General features: G+C 39.6%; 1 protein-coding gene across 11 annotated transcripts in view; it reads left to right on the forward strand.

The window, feature by feature from the left end:
• EPS8 (EGFR pathway substrate 8, signaling adaptor) overlaps positions 1 to 20,600 on the forward strand; it is a 162,391-nt gene that overhangs the window by 115,900 nt on the left and 25,891 nt on the right. For all 11 annotated transcript variants that reach the window (XM_077783264.1, XM_031507934.2, XM_021535167.3 and 8 more), the window contains 10 exons: positions 4,093 to 4,160; positions 6,093 to 6,254; positions 6,453 to 6,602; positions 10,284 to 10,366; positions 12,400 to 12,536; positions 14,815 to 14,888; positions 15,867 to 15,993; positions 16,350 to 16,438; positions 18,646 to 18,720; positions 19,322 to 19,470. In XM_077783264.1, the coding sequence (XP_077639390.1) occupies positions 4,093 to 4,160; positions 6,093 to 6,254; positions 6,453 to 6,602; positions 10,284 to 10,366; positions 12,400 to 12,536; positions 14,815 to 14,888; positions 15,867 to 15,993; positions 16,350 to 16,438; positions 18,646 to 18,720; positions 19,322 to 19,470 (1,114 nt within the window). The remainder of the gene's footprint in view (positions 1 to 4,092; positions 4,161 to 6,092; positions 6,255 to 6,452; positions 6,603 to 10,283; positions 10,367 to 12,399; positions 12,537 to 14,814; positions 14,889 to 15,866; positions 15,994 to 16,349; positions 16,439 to 18,645; positions 18,721 to 19,321; positions 19,471 to 20,600) is intronic.

A 20,600-nucleotide genomic window follows, 5' to 3' on the forward strand; every position in this document is an offset into this window, starting at 1 on the left:
CTGTACTTTAAGTGGTGGATGTAAGAGCTGCAATGAGTATACAGGAAAAAACTCAATAATTTCAATAGTTTTATTCATCTTTTGATAATTTTATGCATCGTATCTGGAAGTCTCTGTTGTGGTATTTCACTTCAGCTTCAATAGTGTCTCCATGCATGAAGGGACCTGTGAGAGGCCGAGATTGACTGGGAGGATTAGGAGAGTGAAACAGAGCATACAAAATATTATTTTGTTTTCAGTGTCAGGGGTTGGTCCCAGCCAGCAACTGAGGACCTCCCCATTTGCTTGCTCATTCCCCCTGTCTCGTCTCTGGAGCAGAACAGGGGGAGAACTGAAAGAGAAGAACCAAGAAAAAAACCAGATGGGTCAAGATAATGATGGCTTAATAGGTGAAGGAAAGAATGGGGAGAAAAAAGGACTGAATAGCACAAAGGGATTTACTCACAGCCTTCCATGAGCAGAGCAATGGCCAGACTATCTGGGCAAGGAGGTTTTGAAAAAATCACCTGCCAGTTTTATTGCTGAGCAAGGATATTAAGCAGTAGGGAATATCCTTAGGGTCAGCTGTCCCAGCTGGGTCCCCTCTCAGCCTCTTGTGCACCCCCAGCCCACACACTGGGGCAGCAGAATAGGAAATAGATAAGACTTTGACACCCCTCAGCCACAACTAAAATATCCCCACATTATCAGATCCAAAATCATCTCCATCCTAGCCAGACCCACTGCATTCAGTACATCAGCAAATTCTGTTGCTCATCTTCAACAGTAGAGCACGTGTTATTTGCATTTGAAGTTTGTGTGACAAGTTAAGGATTCTGTAAAAGCAGTCAGATTAATATTGATAGGTAATAACTTCTCGCTTTGATATGTGAAAGGGTTGAGAGATGGAAGCTGCATTTCCTGAAGAATGGCAATGGCCATCTCTGTAGGAGAAGTTTTATACAGATGAAAAAATCTGGGATGTCTCTGATTTGGAAGTGGGAATACAGAGGTGCTGTAGGAAGGAGCAGCAGTCCCTTGTATCATCTGGACAGAGAACAGATTTGCAGGCTTTTATCAGCTTTTCCAGGAGTTCAAGGCAGCAGAGCACTTCAGCAGACGGGGGTGCAAAAGAGTTTGTGTCCTTTCTGATGGCAAGGTGAGAACTTTTGGAGTGTTGTAGATGGAATCTATGTCAGGAGCCAAGCACTCTGAGAAAGCAGAACTTGAAAATTCATTTTGAGGTGCTGGCAAAAGCCATGGGACAGGGAATGCATTTTAGCTGCCAGTCTTTTATTTCCTTTCCTTTTTCTTTTTTCTTCCTCTTTCTTTATGTTCATATTATCAGGGGGGGACTATTCTTCCTTCAGTGTGATTCCTGCCAGGCAGTCACAAAAACATGTCTCCGGGAGCTGTAAGGGAAAGGAGACACATTTATGAACCATTGGATTGTAAAAGGTTTGAAAAACAAAGGCTGAAGACAAACCCTTCTAACAATGGAAGAATTTTGCCTGCTACAAGATTTGTGTTAGAAGATGTATTTTGATGGGTGAATTTCAGGGTGCAGCTGTAGTATCCACCTCCAGATCCTCTATAGTTGTTTCATTCCCAACTGAAATGTTCTGCTCTGCTCTAAATGGCAACTCGGGTCTCCAGCAGGTTCTAATTCTTATTCAAACTGCCTTAAAGAAATCAATTTGTAAATAGGAATTGCATTCAGTGTGGACTCTCATTTATTTTTCCCTCTTTTTTGTTTATTAACACAAACACTGACTGACTTTTGTTAAATGTAAATCTTATTAAAATTGTTGTTAATTACAACATAATAGTGACAAGAACTTTAATAAAATTTACATTTACTCTCACCATGACAGTGTGTGTTGAGCACCTTTCCATCCTGTCTGGCTGGGAGTGTTGTGCTGCTCTGTGGAAGAGGAGCTGTTAATCCATGCTGCAAATGGTTTTGAAATTCCTGCCTAAACACAGAAGCAGAATAAGGAGCCTCCTGCAAATTTACTCTCTGCTTTTTAATTCCTTTGGAACATATATAACTTTCTTTGTTTATTTAAAGCAGCTCCAATTGTCACTGTTTGCAGCATTTACAAATTTTACAGTGGATGTAAACTTTCTTATGCTTGTTTAATTCAATAACACAAAACTTAACTTTTTGTTCACCTCAAAGGAGACAACGCTCAAAACTGAGTACTTGGTGCATTGTTATTGAAACAAGTAATTTTTTTTATTTGTTTTGTTTAAAGCATATATTTTTTCTTACTGGACAGTATTTAAGTATCATTTACAGTCCACAGCAGAAGACTGCTAACTGATCCCCTTAGAGATGCAAATAATTCTATGGGATTAAACTAGATACTGTTTTTTAATCCCCTTGTTTTATTAGGAACAGATGGACTTTACTTCTTCAGATCATCATCCAAACAAAAAAAGAAAGGTAGCAAATCAGACAGCACTGCTTTACTGACTGTGTTGTGGGGTGTGCATGTGTGTGTGCTGTGGTCAAAAAGACAATCAGCTGAAAAAATAATTTCACTAACATGCTGCAAAAGCAGAAATAGCAGATACAGATGGAATGATCAAGGTTGATCCTCTGCCTTGGGATTTCAGAATAATGCATAATGAAAGAAAGATATCTATTTTGAAATATTCACACACCTGGCTAAAAAAATCTGATTATTTGTGGTGTCCTTGAATTTGACTGTTTGCTCTGCAGACTTCTCTTGCTAAAGCAAACTGAGCAGCTGCTGTACAGGATTGGGATGGCTCTGCTGCCTGAGTGGCATTTGTCTCGTGGGAGAGGGGCTTCAAGCCAGTGCTGTATCTCAGAAACTTGTGAAAATCACTGAGAAGGGGAGAGATAATGGTGTGTTTATAAAAGGTGACAAATGCTTCCACAAGTGACGTCTGAAAATGAGGGCACTGCTGTCTTTGCACCTGGAATTCCTGTATGAAGGAGCCCTGTCACAGAAGAGACCTTTGTAGGGGGGCTTTTATGGACTCCTCACAGCAAATTTCTGTATGTCACAGATCATATGTTTCATAGTATTCAGAATTTTTTTTTTTCCAACTACTCCAAGTGTGATGAAATTGATGTTTTTTGTATGTGTGTTTTGTATTTGTATCACATGATAAAAAATTAAACCACCTATTTTACTTGACGATCAGAAATTGACATTTTAAATGAAATACAGAAAAAAAAAAATTACCTACTTCCAGAGTTTCCCTAGGCCTTTCTTGGCCATGTCACCTACTGACTTTTTCACAGCAAAGCTCCTGGTGCTCCAGATCAGGTGCTTAAGGGTTGTAGTGAAAGAAACCCAAAACTTCCAATTGTAGTATTCAATTTTTTTTCACTAGAGTTGAAAAGAGTTCTTCAGTATTCATCTAAATTCATTATTTTGTGGTGTGGGTGTGTGTTGTGTCTTCATCTTGCTTTTTCCCCTTCCTCTCCTGCTTTAATGTGAATCTATTGAACAGAGTATAAAGCACATAATGTTTCTGTTTTTGCAGCATTGTGTTTTGTTAGCTGAAAAATATTCCTGTTTTGAGATATTTTGGTGTGTTTATGTATATTTCCATGCCTATTTCTACATTAGCAAGTCAATGAATTGAATACTTTTTGAAGAAATAAAGTCAGGTCTTTTTTTGTGTGTACCTTTGTCGTCTTGCAGATTTAGCATGAGAATTATTTGTATATATCAGAAAATATTTTTGCTTTCAAGGATGCTCATGCAGATACAGTGAGCCCAGTGCTAGTTATCATACTGCTGCTACAGTGACAAGCCAAAGATTTTAATAATCAGCTTTCCCAAGGCAGTGTTTCCAGTTAGAGCACTGCTCCCCTCCAGTGTCCTGACCCACTGGATAAGTGGCTTTTTTGGGCACCCACCAGCTCTCTGTTAACATTGCTGATGTAAAAATGGTCCTTGTACTGGACCACGTGGGGGTGGAGGTCTTTTCTGCTGAAATATAGAAATTAACCACAGTTTATCTTCTCATGTATACAACTTGTCCAACGTTTCTCTGAGAAGCTGTCAAGACACCAGGATAAGGCACTGTTACGTTAATAATTATTCTTTCTTTTCCTCCCATCTGCAGAACAAAGAAAGAATTATGCACGAGACAGTGTCAGCAGCATATCTGAAACATCACAGTACCACGTGGAGGTGAGATGAGAAGGATACAGCAATTACAGCTCTCAGTTACATGTGGCTATTTTTGCCTACATGGTTTTTTTTTTGAGGATATATAAGCTTGAAGGCACATGCATCTTCCAAAATATCCCGCCAGCCTGGGGTCACTTCAGAGCAGATTACAATGAAATGTCTCAAATTCTGTAGCTTTGCCATAATGAGCTGAAATCTGGATGTGGAAGGATGTAAGCAAAGTGGTGTGTGGCTTGGCAGACAGACAGGACTTCTCAACGGGACATCAATTCCACACCTTGTGCTGCCCTGCCTCTGAACCTGGCTCCTTGCAAAGATGAGGCAGAGCTGAACAATGCTGTGCTGCTGGCAAGGCACACTGGGTGATATTTAAAACTAATACTCTGATCAGATCTAATCAGCAGAGGTATTAGAATATTCATAAAGTGCTGAGCATTAACCCCTCAAAGCCCCAGTGGGTCGAGTACATGGTGGTTAAACACATTCTGCCAGCACAGAGTCTTCCCCAGTGTGAAGAGCAAGGTGTGCGATTTGCTGTCTTAAGCTGCTTTTCAGAATTACTGCATGTTGCTCTCATATTTAAAATATTCAGCAGGGTAAACCTGAGTGCCTGTATGTAGCCTGTTAGGCACTTTTGAATGAGTTCCTCGTTTTGTAGCCTTACTTTGGCTTTAAACTTTCTCCTGCTGGCATCAGATCACTGTCATGAGTTAAGACAAGCCCTGCAACCGCCACAGAGTCTCAGCTCCTAGGGTTTTAAATCATCTAGGAATTGTGAGATTATATGCAGAAGACTCCTGATTTCAAGTGCTTCAGTCCTACAATCAGCTTGCAAATGAATACATGTGTTGGTTCTAATTGCCTGTTTATTTGTGTACTTTCTTCATAACGGTTTTGGTCCTGTACTGGCATAACAACTAGTACTTGCATTTAGAATCTTAAGCATTTCTGGTTAAGCAGCCAGTGCAGAGTTTGTTTCACTTTACTTCTTTTAAATACTTTGATTATATGCAGCTTACACCTACTTTCTTCTCAGTAATTACCATGTGCTGTTATCCTGTAATGGAAGAAAGCAGAGTTAATCCTTTTTTGTTATTTTTATTTTTTAAAGTTATTTAGAAGACAGATATGCAGGCATACATTAAATGTGGTTCAGCTTGAATGAGTTACCAGACCTTCAATTAGAATGTGAAGGTGGATTAATGCTTGAAGAAAACGAAATAATTTTGTGGATTTTCTTGCACAATTGGCATGCTGAAGGAGACATTGCCACATCCAGAATGACAGGGAAGCTAGCTGAGGTGATATTTGTGAGGTACTATTTAGTTTCCAGGTCATTAATTGAATCTGGAGAATATTCCAAGCTGATGGTGAGCAAAAGTTGTCACTGTTTTCTTCTGTGCTGCACGTAAAAGTGACCAGCCCATCCATAAGGTATCCCAGTCAGATGCAAGCCCATCCTGGCTGCCACCAGCAGGCTGCTGGCAGCTCTGGCAGAGATAAGGACACTCCAGGTCAGGAGCATTGGCAGGGAGCTTCTGGGAAGCTTCTGCTGGCACCTCCTGAATTCAGCTTGCCACGAGAGAGAGACAGGTTTTCACTCCTCAAGAAAGCTAATTAAAACTCGTGGTTTAATTCTATCTTTGATACCTGGAGGATGTCATAATATGCCTTCAAGTCTCACTGCTTACAGTAGTAAGGAAATGACAGTGGGTGTCAAAAAGCAGGCCACAAAAATAAGTTGACTTAAAATGACATTGTGAACTAAATATCCTTCCTCATGTCCTAGAGGTGGTCTCTGTCATATACCAAGGCACTTTTACTCATGAATAATTTGTGTTGCTACTTCCTGACAATTTAAATACTGGCACTCCTGAACAACAGGGAAAATTGCAATCATAATTTCTTTTAAATGTACATCTTACTCACCAGCACTTGACCACCTTTGTTCTGGACCGAAAAGAGGCAATGATTACAGTGGATGATGGAATAAGGAAGCTGAAATTGTTGGATGCCAAAGGCAAAGTGTGGACTCAAGACATGATTCTTCAAGTGGATGACAAAGCTGTCAGTTTGGTGGACTTGGAATCAAAGGTAGGATCTGTGAGTGACAGTCTCATTTTCAGAGAGAGAGAAAAAGGGAGCGAGCAAAAAAATTATGTATGTGAGACTGAGGATTTTAATTAGCTTATTATCACTTTCCCTTTTTAGCTCATGCAGCTTTTCTGAGATCAGGACACTGTATAGTAAGGTGGAATTTTGTGTTTTCTTCTTTTTTTCCACTTCTGACAGAATGAACTGGAGAATTTTCCTTTGAGCACAATTCAGCATTGCCAAGCTGTAATGAATGCATGCAACTACAATTCAATTCTTGCATTAATATGTAAAGAACCAACCCAAAACAAGCCTGATTTGCATCTTTTCCAGTGTGATGAAATTAAGGTAAGATAATAGTGGAGATCTCCTTTGACTTATTTGAATAGGGGAGATTGTATGAACTGGCCAGTACAGTGGATAAAGACAAGTGAGGTGATTCATAGAAAATAATTGTTTACTTTTATTCTTTTAAATATGCTGTAAGTTTAATCCACTTATGATATCAGCACTACTTATTGTATGTTATCAAATGTAGTGTAGTATGTATTGCAAAGGAGGAATCTAATATTTAAGCTGAATCCTTAGTGCATGTTCAAATATGTCTTTACTGTAAATATTGGTTCTTGGACTCTATAGCTGCTAATTTGGGTTTGCAAATGTATGAAGCTCTTGAAAATGTCTATGGTTTGCCTTCATACTTCTGAAAAAAGTGGAGTAAAATAATTTGAGTTATCTGAAATTTATTTTATAATCTGCAAAGGGCTCATCTGAGCCCTGAGTCTTACCTACTCTTTCTGCTCTTTTTGTCACTGAGCAATTAAACATTCTCTACATTCTCACCTCTCTGCATCTCTGCTCTGCTGGAGAGATCTTGAAAGGGAAAATATTCCTTGCAGGAGGGGCAAAACAAGGAAAGAGATTGCTTGTCTCTGATGAAAATATTGCCTTCAAGTGTAAATTATTTTTTTAATGTATTCTGTAATACTTCTTTTTTTCTGAGGTTATAATTTTTAATTCTGTTAGCTATTTTCTGTAATTCCAGTTGATAATTTCATGGGGGTTTCTTAATTTCTTTGTAGTAATTTGTCTTGAAACAACAGACTGATAATCACACTGTGCAACAGTTTTGGAATTAGCATGGTGAGAATGGAGTGAGGATGATTAGTTATTGTGTGATTTGTTGCATAGAATTTGCTGTTTTAAACGAGAGGGGGATCCTGTCAGAAGTTCGGGGGGTATTGTGTTAAATAATGCAGGGATCCGATTTGAGGTGTGTTTGGACCCAGTTTCTCAATGTGTAGAGTTGGTCTCTCCTCAGTTTTGAAGTTGTTCCTTGTTGTAGATTTAAAAATGTAAAGTGCATAAGCACAACTTGGAAGTCCAGAATCTCCCTTAGATCTGAAGTATTGTTTAATTCTGCGGCCATATCCCAGATTTTTTTCCTTACCCATTGAACTTTTCTTTTTTTGAAAATTCAGATCTTTCTCTGTCAGCTTTTCCCTACTTTTGTTTGAATTTACAAGCAAATCCAGGAGCCTCTGCAATAAAAAATAGTTAAAATCAATACTATTTGGGGCATTCTGACATTTTATAAACAACAAAAAAAAATAAAATAGTAAATAACAAGAGTGTTGGATTAATGGACTTCTTCAGGGTTTAAGTTCCTCTGGTCCCCTAAAGTTTTTTTTCTATTAATTCTGTAATCCTAAAGTGTCCTAACTATTCTGTAGTGAAGTCCATTATAGCCTGAAAAGTCCTGCAATCCCCTTGAATCCTAAATTCAACAATGTTTTCTGGTCCTGGCAGAAGTCACAAATTCCTCCCAGAAAGGTACACACTTGTGCATGATGAGGATACTAGGAAAGACATGGTCCTTGCAGAGTGAGCCAGACACTGACAAATTTGGGCTTTGACAGCCTTTGTAGGAAATTAATTTGTCAGCTGAAGACATGTAACAGAGCGTTCTAAATCCTGGGAGAAGCCATGACCTATTTAATGCAAGATCTATTAAAATAATGCTTTAGACGTGCATTGAAATTTCACTTGTGGGGCCACTGGTTGAGGCAGACTGCAGTTGTGGAGTGGCAGAAATGTACAGGTGTCGTGGTTTGACACAGAAAAATAATTTTTCCGGAAGGAAGAGGTCAATTTGGATATTGACCAATTGAAGGTGGACACGCCTCTGAGAACACAGAGGGGTTAAAAGCAGAATTCCCAGGAGAACTCGCTCTCTTTGGTTCCGGTCAGCGTGCAGTGCAGGACTCTCCCCTGCCTGGCCCGTGGCTGGGTGGGGAGGGGAAGCCCCATGGCCTGACTGAGGTGGGCCCAAGGGTGAAGGGGCTGGAACCGGGCTGGCCCCTGCAGATGGAAGAGGTGGAGGAAATCTGGGATGTCTCCGTTCCTCTTCCCCCCTCCCACCCTGCTCCGAGTTTCTCTCCCAAGAGGGAGAGAAAAAGAGACAGCAGCAGTTTTGTCAGCAGTTCACCATGGGGAAGGAGAAGGGGGGGTGGGGGGTGTGTTGCAAGGTGCCCAGTTGTGTGGGAGCCTCTGGAGTCTGGGCATCGAGCCATCCTGGGAGTCCAGGCTTTTAACCCTTCCTTGAGAGATGAAAACTTTGTGAATTTTTTTTTCCCCTCCTCGGTTTGAAAGAGAGGAAGAGGGACACCTTGGACCCTGGGATGTTAGAAGGAGAAATTCTAGATGGGAGGGGGACAAGGAGTGGCTTTTGGCTGGACTTCTCTGTGTTGGCCACAAACTGAACCAATCTTCTACTTCAAGAGAGACTGTATTTTGGGAGGATGCCAGAGCAAAGTCAAGAGACCTGCTTCAGCTGGAAAAAGACAGAAATTGAGTGAACAGAGGAAAGTTAGGGGTTTTGTGGTGGTGCCCCCTGTCCTCAGAGAAGGAGAAAAGAAGAAGATCTCTGTTCTTGGACCCTCGGCCCCAGGGGAAGATGGGGAGGACTGTGGTCCCAAACAATGAAAAACTGAACTGTTCTTTTCTCCCCTCTTGGCAGGGCATCCTTGAAAGGAAAAATCCTAAAAGCAGTCTGTCCATCCATGCATTGGTGGTGAGAGCACTGTGCATGGAAAGGAGAAGGGTCACCATGGCAAACTTTTTTTTCTGGGTGGTGCCATGTGTGACATGGAAGCACAGGATGTGGCAGTGTGTTTCTTGGGGGGTCTGTGGCACAGGAGAGACTCTGTTCCCTCGAAGGACTGAGTATCGATTATCTGAGGGGTGGAAACCTGATTGGAGTCCAGATTGTGTCTCACTGTGGTTTGTTGGAGTTGGGTGGTGGGGGGAGGAATGCTTTGCAAGGTTTTCATTTTGATCTGTGTGTGTGTTTTTTTTTTTTTTTCTTCCTTTCTTTCTTTTATAGCAGTAGCTTAATAAAGGTTTTTTTTGTTATTAAGCTTGGGCCTGCTTTGCTCTGTTCTCAATTCCATTTCACAGCATTCAATTGAGAGATTACATTTTCATGGGGGCACTGGCATTGTGCCAGTGTCAAACCATGACAACAGGTTAAGGAATCTTCTGTCACATCAATGAGAAATTGGAGGTTGTCATTATTTCTGAAAAGAAATTGAATTGTGACAAGTTACTTTCTTAATGCTTATGCTGCAGCCATCTATAGTAGTTTTACTGCTTCTATATTTAGTAGATTTTCTTTTTATAGTCTGAGACAAACAAAATAATTGAGACAATCAAAAATTACGTGTGCAGAGGGAAAAAGTAGCTTATGCAATAGTGGTTGACTTGAGATAATTACAGCTGTTCAGACAAATTTGGTGTCTAGATTACTTACTTGTGTGATGATAATGCTTGGGGCTGGAGTAGTGATAAAAATACCAACTCCCAGGTTGTATTCTGTTCTTTTTTCGGTTTATGCATAAAACAATATTTCCAAGTGCTTTTAAATAAATGGGATTTGATCAGGTATTCTCTGTCTAAAGATGAGATATTTATTTCAAAGATCTGGGCACAGTAGCTGATTCCTGATGTTTCCTACTCCTGTCTCCTTAGGCTACCCTTATTCATGAAGATATTGAAAGTGCAATCAGTGACAGCAAAAGTGGGAAACAAAAGAAGAGGCTTGAGACACTGAGGTAAAAATCCAACTGTTTGGCAGTGTATGAGATCATCAGATAGTGTGACAGCACTCAGAAGCTCTCCAGGTCTGCCTGATGTCTTTTGGGCTTTTGTAGGGGGCTTGAGCTTTTTTTCGTCTAGCTAATAATATACTTCCAAAGCCATGTGTATTAAAGCCATATCTTGCTTTAATAATTTTCTTATGTTCAGTCAATTTATAGTGTCAGTCTTACCTTTCCCAGTTCCACCTTAGTGATGGGAACAGCTCAGATCAATTCCACTTGCCAGAGAATGGCATTGTCTCAGCTCTGCATATAGGTCATGTAGTTCAGAATTTAAATCAAAACTAGAAATTCTCCATAACTCCAAGTAAATAATATTATGCTAAAAGGTTTTGGGATCTGAGGATGTTAAATAAAACAGCAACTGAAGATTGAATAATCTTCCTGCCTGCCTACTTAATGATACTGAAGACTTCTTGTTTCCCTGGTAGCAAAATCTTCTCTGCCAGTTGGAAAATGTGAGGGAAAGAATCTGTTGGGTTCACAAAAGATTAATACAGAAATGAGTAGTAGCAAAGAGAGGCATAAAAGCAAGGGCACAAATATATCAGATACTGCGTGGTGATGGTAGTAACTTGTTAGAAATTCAGTGTGTAACTGATGCTGATAGTATCTCTCAGTAATAATTGTGCTCAGATAGAGAAGTCTCTGCTGGACAAAAATTAAATGAATGTATAATAGTTCTGGATACCTGTTAAATTCTGATGTGCAACTTACAAAGATTTCCTAGAGCAAGGGGCACTCTTAGAAAAACAAAAGAGAATCTGAACTGTGTCCAACTCTATTTGCAAGTTTAAAATTAAATTAATAAATCTTAATATTTGTGGGACTGTTGCAAACCAGGCATAAGCACTGAGAGGCAAACCAGAGGGACTCAAACACATTGGATGTGCTGGGAAACTAATGAGATTCAATTGGGATAATAATGTAGGTCAATACATCTGTTGGGACAAATAATGTGAGATATCAATCTCCAAGGGCTGTGAGGCCCAGAGGTCAAATGTGGGTGGCAGCTGAGTGCTGCCTCCTCCTTTTTGGCTCGTGTGCCTGCTGGCTTTGGGTCACAGGGAGGGACCCTCCTGCCTCACTGAGGCTCTGGGACATTGTTGAGGTGCTGCAAAGTTGTTGATAAGTGCAAGGGGAATGCAGGAAGGAAAGGCAAAGGAAATTTTTTTGTTGTTGTTGTTATTTACTGTTCAAAGGCCAAACAACATTTGATGTTTTGTGGTCATTTTGTTGAATGCTGTAGATAAGATGGGTTTATAAAAGGTGACTTTAAGGGGAAGATCTGGTTTTTAAATAGGGCTCTGGGGAAGGAATGGGGGGATATATATGACAGGAGCTACTGTGATATTTTTTTTGTCTGTTGGTATCAACAGACTGCAGGATAAAATCTAAGACCTTTTCCTTACAGCACTTAAAAATACACTGAGAACTGGAAAATTGCAGGTGGGAACATTAATATGTTTGTATTGAGAGAGGATGAACAGACAGACCCCTGTTAGAAAACAAATCAGCCAGTGAATTTGGTTTTGTTGGTAGGGTTTTAAGCAAAAGGTAGTTGACAACGGGCCACACTTAGGGGACTAGACACTTGATTTGTGATGGCTGAAAGGTAGCTTCAAACCTTCCAATTTTCTCTCATAGAAAAGACAAGTGCACCCTTACAACTGCATGTGCTGGTAAAAATGCCACCTAATAAACCCAAGGCACTGAATTTATCTGTGTACACTGGCAGGTCTCCTCATGTTCTTTGGCACTGCTGGGGGATTTCCCAGGTGACAAAGATTTGCTAGCTCCCTGGAGGAGTGTGTTTCCTGCTGTGTTAAACATATTTTCACATCATGGTCTGGAGCGCTGCTTGCCTGGCAAGCCCGTAGTACGCTCTGCCGTCCTTGTGAAACCTCCTCGTTTCTTCTGACCAAGCACTGGAGAGCAGAAGGTTTGTCCTTCCAGTGTCACTCGTGGGCTTTCTCCTGTCCTTCTAGAATGATCTCCAAAGCTGACACTGCCATCCCCCCACCCCCCCGGGCTCCTGCCCCCGTGCCCCCGGGGACCATCACCCAGGTGGACGTGCGGAGCCGCGTGGCAGCGTGGTCGGCATGGGCCTCGGAGCAGGGCGACTGTGAGTATTCCTGGGGCTGCTGCCACACACAGGGGTGCCAGGAGTGGATTTTTATGCCACTTGGGTATTGGAATCTGTGGCATTGATGATTCCAAGATTGTAGAAAGTCTCTGTCTTTCTGCCCCACTGCCAAAGCAGAAGCTATAATTGGTCTGTGCTGGTTCCAAGGTTGTTTATTCTGTTTATCTCTAACATGTTCTGCTGCCCTGCCCAGCTCTGTCCTGCAGGGCAGTGTGTGGGGCTCTGCCCTCAGTGGGATGTTACAAACATTAAATACCAGAAACTCCCTGGGCTGGATTTACAATAATGTGCCAATATCTGTCACCTACGTTGAACAGTGTGTCTCCAGCCTAAACCAATAGAAAAATGCCAACACTACAGTGAGACATGGAGGGCATGAAGAAGGAGAAAAAGAACAAGACACACCCAATTTCCTCCATCTTGTCCCCTCTAGACCCCTAATCTAGAATCCTAAAATTTTACTTTTGCACCCGTGCCACACTTAATTATTACTTATATCAAACACTCAGAGCTTGTAATTCATCCTGTGAGATTGAAAACTCTTTTCCATGGACAGAGATCAGTGTCTCTGGGGGCTCTGTACAGGGGGGTTCCTGACCCCCTGCCAGGGTCCCAGAACTTCCAGGGCAGCCAGAGAGAAGCTCTGGATTCCCACACTTGGGAGCAGCAGAAATAATTTGGAAAGGCCATGTTCACGGTGGCAGCAGCTGGATGCAGAAGTGGTTGCACAAGGTCAGCCCTCTGCCCTCACTCCGAGCAGATTTTCCCAGTCAGGTTTGAAATGCCCCAAGCCACTGCTGCCTGATCTGGGGACAAAGATGTCTCTGTCATAATCTGATTTGTCATTTCCGTGCATTTACCCATTTTCTGGATTCCTGTTCAGAGCTGCTTTTACTTGTTCTGGGTGTGGGCTCCAGATTTTGATCTGGGATTTCTTGTGAAGGTGGTAACAGTAAGACAGAAATCTAATGATGCTCTCCCCCAGTAGTAGGGCCAGATGTTTTGGACAATTAAAAAGTACATTCATGGATACAAGGTGACTTAAGATCATCATTATTTATTTATATAATATTTATCTTTATAATGGCTGTTTTGACTAATTAGTTTGTTGGATTTTATTTCTTTTTTTTTTAAGGTTTAACTAGGAAATGCTCTAACTTTAATGTTCCTTAATGGGTTGGCTTTTTCTGTTAGATGGTCGTTTAAAAACATTTTGATGAGATTTCTTTAAAAATAGAAGTTCTTCAGAAAGAATAAAGTTCTTTCTATAAAAAAGACTGAAAAGCTTAAGATGAAGCCTCTTTTAGTTTGCTTGGGTTCTTTTAATAATAGATAATAAGACTGTACCATTGAAAAAACTTGGATTCCTTATAATTTTTGTTTTATCAAATGATAGCCATATAACTTAACAGAGTACAAAACTATGCAAAGAAAACAACTACAAATATGTAGGGAAATCTCAAATGTTAAGAATTATTCAATCTATGTATCTATAGTATTTGAGTAAACGTTGTCTTGTTCTTCTTGAGTCCTCACACCAGAAAAGTTTCATTAGTTTGGTGTGTTGTCAGACCAGTTGTGGATGTGAGTTCCTGCAGTTCTTTTTATTCCACTCAGGTGGATCTTTTCTAAAATGTGTTTACTGAAATCCCACCTGCTCACTATGCAGTGCAGTACTTGGTGTGGGTTAAAAATGCAACATTTATAATTCCTCAAAAAATTCAGCCTTGTTATTTTCAAAAAGAGTCACTGACTGAGCTTTGTTATTTGGAAATATCCATTCTAACACATCATTATTTCTTCTTTCTGTGCTTCCAGACCTGGCATCCCTTTTTGTTAATAACTTTTTACATAAGAATTGTCTTCAAAGCCACTGCACTCTTTCTTGCTTGCTTCTACCGGAGTAGCTTTCAGCATATTTTGCAAAATAGGATGATTCCTAATTCTGTTGTATTTATAATCTTCCACTTTGTGTTGAATTTTTTTTAAATTTAAAGTACCATACTTCTGCAGTTTGCTTCATTTATGTAATTAAGTAGGCTGAAAGCAGGTACAGAAGCTTTTTTTGTGAGCCTGGACAGGATCAGGCATTAAGGTACAAGATTTTAATCTTGTGTGGAGTCCTTACAAAGGGAATAACAGAGTTTTGTCCATCTTTCCCTTACAGTAGTGTATTTCAAATTATAAACTATATAAAAAGTTTTATATACTAATCCCACAATTATGCATGTCTAATTCACTTTTCCCCTGTTTGCAGATGAAAAGCACAGACAATACCATGAGCAGGAAGAAACAGCAGAGATGATAGCAGCCAGGATTGACAGAGATGTTGTAAGTGAGAAGCTACAAATGATACTGCTTCATGTCTGTGAAATCTTGCAACTCTCCTTCGTGGGAAGACTTTTCTCCACATGGGATATTCAGTTCTGGAGAAATGCTTTCCAAGCAACCTCTGCTTGTTGTGGTAGATCTAAAATGGACAGGTGGCAGTTTCTTTCCTTAATATTATTTTCTAAAAAAGAGGGAAAACACACTGAATGTTGATGACAAGTTTTCTGCTGTGAATGGCAGGACTTGGATATGTGTAATACCTGGAAAATAAACATGGTCATTTCTGAAGACAGGTGGACCCTTTTTATTTACAACTTAAAGCATTCCTGCATATAAGCAACAATACTGGGCATGTTCTATGGTATATGCTAGATCAAATATTGCCCCATCTGTCATTTGTAATTTTCTATTTCTCCACTCTGCTTTTACCTTCGGCAACATCAGAGGGTCTTGAGAAAAGCATGTTGGGCCCTGCTGGATTGGTGTCTTTGTGTTTTCCCCTGGGGTTCATTCATTCTTCTCCAGTTATGCTTTGAAATCAGTTCTTCAAAGAGCACTTCACAAACAGCTGAATTTGTAGAGAGCTTCATCAAATAGCTCAATACTCAGTACTAAAGGAGATTGTGAAGTTATACTCTTTATAAAAATGCTGTCCATTCAAATAATTACAATTTTCTTTGTGTGCTCTCAGCACAAATGTCATGTGGATGTAAATTGTGTAATTGCAGTCTGAGCTGAACTGTCTTGTTACACATAATTTAAAAACTTCCAACAGGCCTACATTTTTAAAAATCTGAAATTTAAAACCTTTTATGGGTATGTAAATTTAAAACCACAAGGAATCTAAGTATGGGATATTCCAGCATGGAATTTGTACCAAGGAAGCTATTGGTGTCTGGGAATCTGGACATTTCAACATCTGGAGTATTTCTGCTATAGATTCTGTAGAGAACCAGTTATTTTTCTTTTCTCTCACAGCAAATTCTGAACCATATTTTGGATGACATAGAGTATTTTGTTACCAAACTGCAAAAAGCTGCTGAAGCATTTGCTGAACTTTCAAAGAGGAAGAAAACTAAAAAAAGTAAAAAGAAAGGACCTGGAGGTAAGAGTTTGTAGTGCACATAGTTCTATTTCTCTCAGGACCATTGAAGGAGCTAGGAAATGTCTTTTTGTGTGGTTTTTCTTAATCAGTGTAGCAATTTCCTCTCAATTTGAGCACAAAAGTTCCTATGCAGTATATGCTTAGAGGGAAACCTATGAAAATCATTTGCTTGAAGTCAGTGGGGAATGATTAATTAGAGATGTGACCACAGAATATGCTCCTGCCTTGGTTCTATATTTACAAAAGTCTGTAACATGGTAAATTTATTATCTATTTTATCATTTACTATATCTGGAATACTTAAGGAAACTATATACATATAAATGAGTGTATAAAAATCTCATTTTGTTCACCAGAGGGTGTTCTTACTCTCCGTGCAAAGCCACCACCTCCAGATGAGTTTGTTGATTGCTTCCAAAAATTCAAGCATGGCTTCAATCTCCTGGTAAGTGATAACAGCTAGTGAGTCTGAGATGAGGCCAGAGCAGGGCTGGCCACCTCTGGGTAGCTTGGCCTCTGAGTCTTGGGATGCTGCTAATCAGGTTCTCTACACAATGACCAGATGAGCATATTTGGTGTTCAGCGTCATTGTGTTTCTTTGTTTCCTGTTTCTTTAAAGCCTTTGCCTTGGGAAATTTGATTTTGAGTAATGAAAGAATTCCTAGAAGGTCTGTGAGGCTCACAGATCTGTTGCGTGTTTGCCAGCATCACCAGCTGTGGCTTTAATTTGATTTTATTCAGCCATGCCCATCAGACTCAGCCATTCCCCAGGACCTTCTGGCCTCAGAATGTTCCATCCAACAAATTTCTGTCTCTTTTTAGGTTCTCAATAAGCAGAGATGATAATTTAAGAGCCCTCTGCTGGCATCTCCTCTTCTGCAAGTGGGAGTCTCCTATTCAAGGGAGGCAGCACCTGGGACCCCTCAAAGCCTTTGCTGTCACTGACTGTCCCTTCCCATTGCTGGGGAGTCTGTGCCAGGGGTGAAACTGCTCTTGAATTCACTGAGGCAAATCAGCTTCTTTCCTCCTCTTGGGGAATGGATTCTGATTGCAGGGCTATAGGAAATTATTGAGACATGTTAAAGATTAAAAAAAAAAAAAAAGCTACATCAAGTGTTGTGGTTCTGACTGTAAGGGATTGCTGTTTTGAGGGAGGATGAGTATCGTGGAACATGCTCGTCCTTCTCAGTGAAAGATGTAATGTCCAGGGTTTTTTCCATTCTTTTTGCTACATTCTGCATTTAAATTACTTTTTTACTCAAGAACAATCTGTGCATCTTTTAATCTTTCTCTTCTGTGCAGTAGAAGTCACAGCTCTTGTTTTGATGCTCAGCAGCATCTGGGACTTGGTTCTGGTGCTGCTTTTGAGGAGTTGTGCCGTGACAATGCTTAAACAATGCTTTACTTCAGTATTTTTGCAGGAACAACAAAAGCCTGAAATTTGTGCTTTAGTCATGCAAGGAGAACTGTATAAAATAAAAAATCTGGTTTAAAAAGAAAAAGGAGTAGCTAGAAGAATAAAATCTTCAACTAGAATGGAAATTATTTTAAAACCTCATGCTGGAAGCTTCATAGACTGGGTCTGGGTTGTTGTGACTGAGGAACAATGTATAGGAAGTTATTAGAAGCAAAAACACATCCTCCTCCTTTCTTCATTTGGAGGGACAGTTGGATGTAAAAACACATCCAAGGGTAGCCAAAAGCAGTTTGAGGAACAGATGGCAAGATGCAATAGAAACTACTACAACTCTTTAAAGCACAATTGGGCTTCTTATTTCTGGAGCACACAAAGCCAATGGGTTATCAGTAGATAAAATAAATTTCCCAAGAAGCTCTATCAGTGAATTGTAATGGTTTGGGGGTTTTCGAATTTTTTTTTTTTTTTTTTTTTTATGGTGGTGTTTTGTCATAGGTTGGATTTGATGATCTCAGAGGTTTTTCATAGCAATATCTTATTCTAGCAAAGTAATAGCTGAAGTTCACTATTGATAGATGTGATAGTCATGGACTGGCAATGAAAAATCTCATACATAAAACAAATTAGAACAAAATTTTGATGTAATAGGGATTCCTGGGAGATAAGCGTTCGTGTTCAGTGTGATTAACCAAGGAAATGGTAAAAGGCATCAGGGAAAAAAAGACAACAGAAGATTATCCAAGAGCATCAATATGCCATTGTGTTAGCTGGCCTGATGTTTTTGGTAGTGTAGCAAAATTGAAGAAGGTCCAGGGTGGACAAGAATGCTTGAAGGAATTATTTCAGCTTGGAAAAGACCAGATTCAGGAATACTGTAATAAGTCTGTAAATGTTATGAGCATTGCTAGAAAAAGTGAGTTGAGGAGGACAATTTAGTTTTATTTGAAGAGTTTGCAGAATACTAATGAAAGTAAGAGGTGTCAGATTTCCAAAGGAGATGCTTCTTCACAAAGCATGTGATTTGGTTGTGGAACTTCTTGTTCTGCACATTAAGTGCTAAAATATACATGGACTCAAGAGCAATGGGATGGATGAGCACTTGCATTAAGTGGGTGTTGCAGGCCAAGCACTGGGCTTTGGTGGACCTGAGCAGGGATGGCCATTCTTAAGTGAAGTATTTATTGTCTTAACAGTCAAATGTTTCCTAAAATGTACTATTTGTTTGATTCCTTCAGGCCAAGTTGAAGTTCCATATCCAAAACCCTAGTGCAGCTGATCTGGTTCATTTTCTCTTTACCCCACTACATATGGTAAGGTTTTACAGTTTTCTAAATGATTACCTCAGAACTCTTGTATTTATATGCTCTGTAACCTTTTCAATGATAACAAGATTGAAATGTTGTGTCCCTGGACAATAAGTAAGGAGAAATGTTTGTATCTCAAGATGAGGTTTTCTTTAGAAAATAATTTATATCCTTTTCTGCATATTTTCCCTTCTACTAAATGTTTTTTTTAAAATCATCTTTAGCCTCATGTTACACATTGCCAGTATAACTTTTAACTAGCAACAAAAAATTGAGGTTCCCTACATAATGCAGGAGGAGAGTTGGAACCATATTTAATGGAAGTATGTGTGGCTTTGATCAATATAGCAAAAAATAACATTGCCCAGAGTGGGTTTGAACAAAAATGGTTGGTGACCAGGACAACAGTTCTCCAGTAATAAATAGTTTAGTTAATTTGTGTGACATCAAGACACCCTGTTAGATTCTCAGAGGGGTTTTTACTTCTGGGGCGTGTTTTTATGAGTAATGACTGTTAACTAGCAGCACTCTAGGTAAGATAAATTCACAGTCACTTCCTTACTGACAATGTGTGTGTTCCTGGCATTATTTTAATCCTTGGATTTAGGTGGTACAGACTACAGGAGGTCCAGAGCTTGCCAGCACAGTGCTCAGCCCCCTGCTGACAAAAGACACCATAGACTTCCTGCGATACACCGTCACCAGCGAGGAGGGACAGCTTTGGATGTCCCTGGGTGATTCATGGACCAAAGCCAGGTGAGACAAAATTCTTCAGGCTTTAGACAACATTCTCTAAAATCAAGTTTATCAACGTGGTCTAACCAGGTTATCCAGCCCCCGATAAATTCAATATTCCTTTGTTAGGATTGGGACCCTTGAGAACTGTTCTTTGAAGGTTTTGGAAAGGAACTCTTTAGCTTCACTGGGATTTGGGATCTCAAATAGAGACAAAATTCATAGAGGTTTTTTTGGTTGGTGGTTTTTTTTTTTTTTTTTTTTTTTTTTTTTTTTTTTTTTTTTTGTCAGTGATATGCAGATATTATCTTCTGGAGTATCTTTTTCCGAACTGTCCCTTGCATACTTCCAGTTATTTTTCACCGTTATTTTTTACCGCCTATCTATCTGGACTTCATTAAAAAACTATTTCAAGATGCAATAAAGAGTGACAAAATTTTAAATAATAGTTACAAATGTCTGTTTTCAATTTCCAAGAATTATTTAACGTTAAAAATTTGCAATGTCCTTACTTCATTAAAAGCATCATAATGCTGTATAAGTATTTATAATTGTAAAAAAAGCATTTATTGACTCAACTGTGCCACATGTGCATACCTTATGCATTGCATTTAATGGACTCACTGTTATGATTTATCTTAGCTGAAAGTTAACTTCTTTATGCATTTGCTGTGTTCAAGGTGACTCTGTAGTTTAAAATTCAATGAATTGAAGATGCAAAAGAAAAATCTCAAACTAACAAAGTGCATTTTGACTCTATAATCTGTGGTAGATAAGTACATTTTATGATGATGAACTATGCAATCACTTGGGCTGGAAATGCAGCATAGTTTTTGTGTTTATTCATCCTTGCTCTTAAAGTTTAGATTGGAACACAAATATCTGCCAGATAGATTTTGTTTTTATTAGTTATTTTATTAATTATTTGGTTGATTGAAAGCTGTAGAGCGTAAGGAAGGTTGCATGGGAGGAGTGGAAACATCATCATAGCATTGGAGAGCCATGCAAGGAAAATGGATCACTGGACAAAACAACAGGCTCCTTGTCTTGGGAACTACTCCATTTGTTTAGTCCATCCTGAAAAAAGGGAAATGGAAAGAGAAATGTCTGGTGCTTGGTAATGAAGGATGAAGCACTTTAAATGTAGTTGG

Source organism: Lonchura striata, chromosome 5, assembly GCF_046129695.1.
Source record: "Lonchura striata isolate bLonStr1 chromosome 5, bLonStr1.mat, whole genome shotgun sequence".
Classification (NCBI taxonomy): domain Eukaryota; kingdom Metazoa; phylum Chordata; class Aves; order Passeriformes; family Estrildidae; genus Lonchura; species Lonchura striata.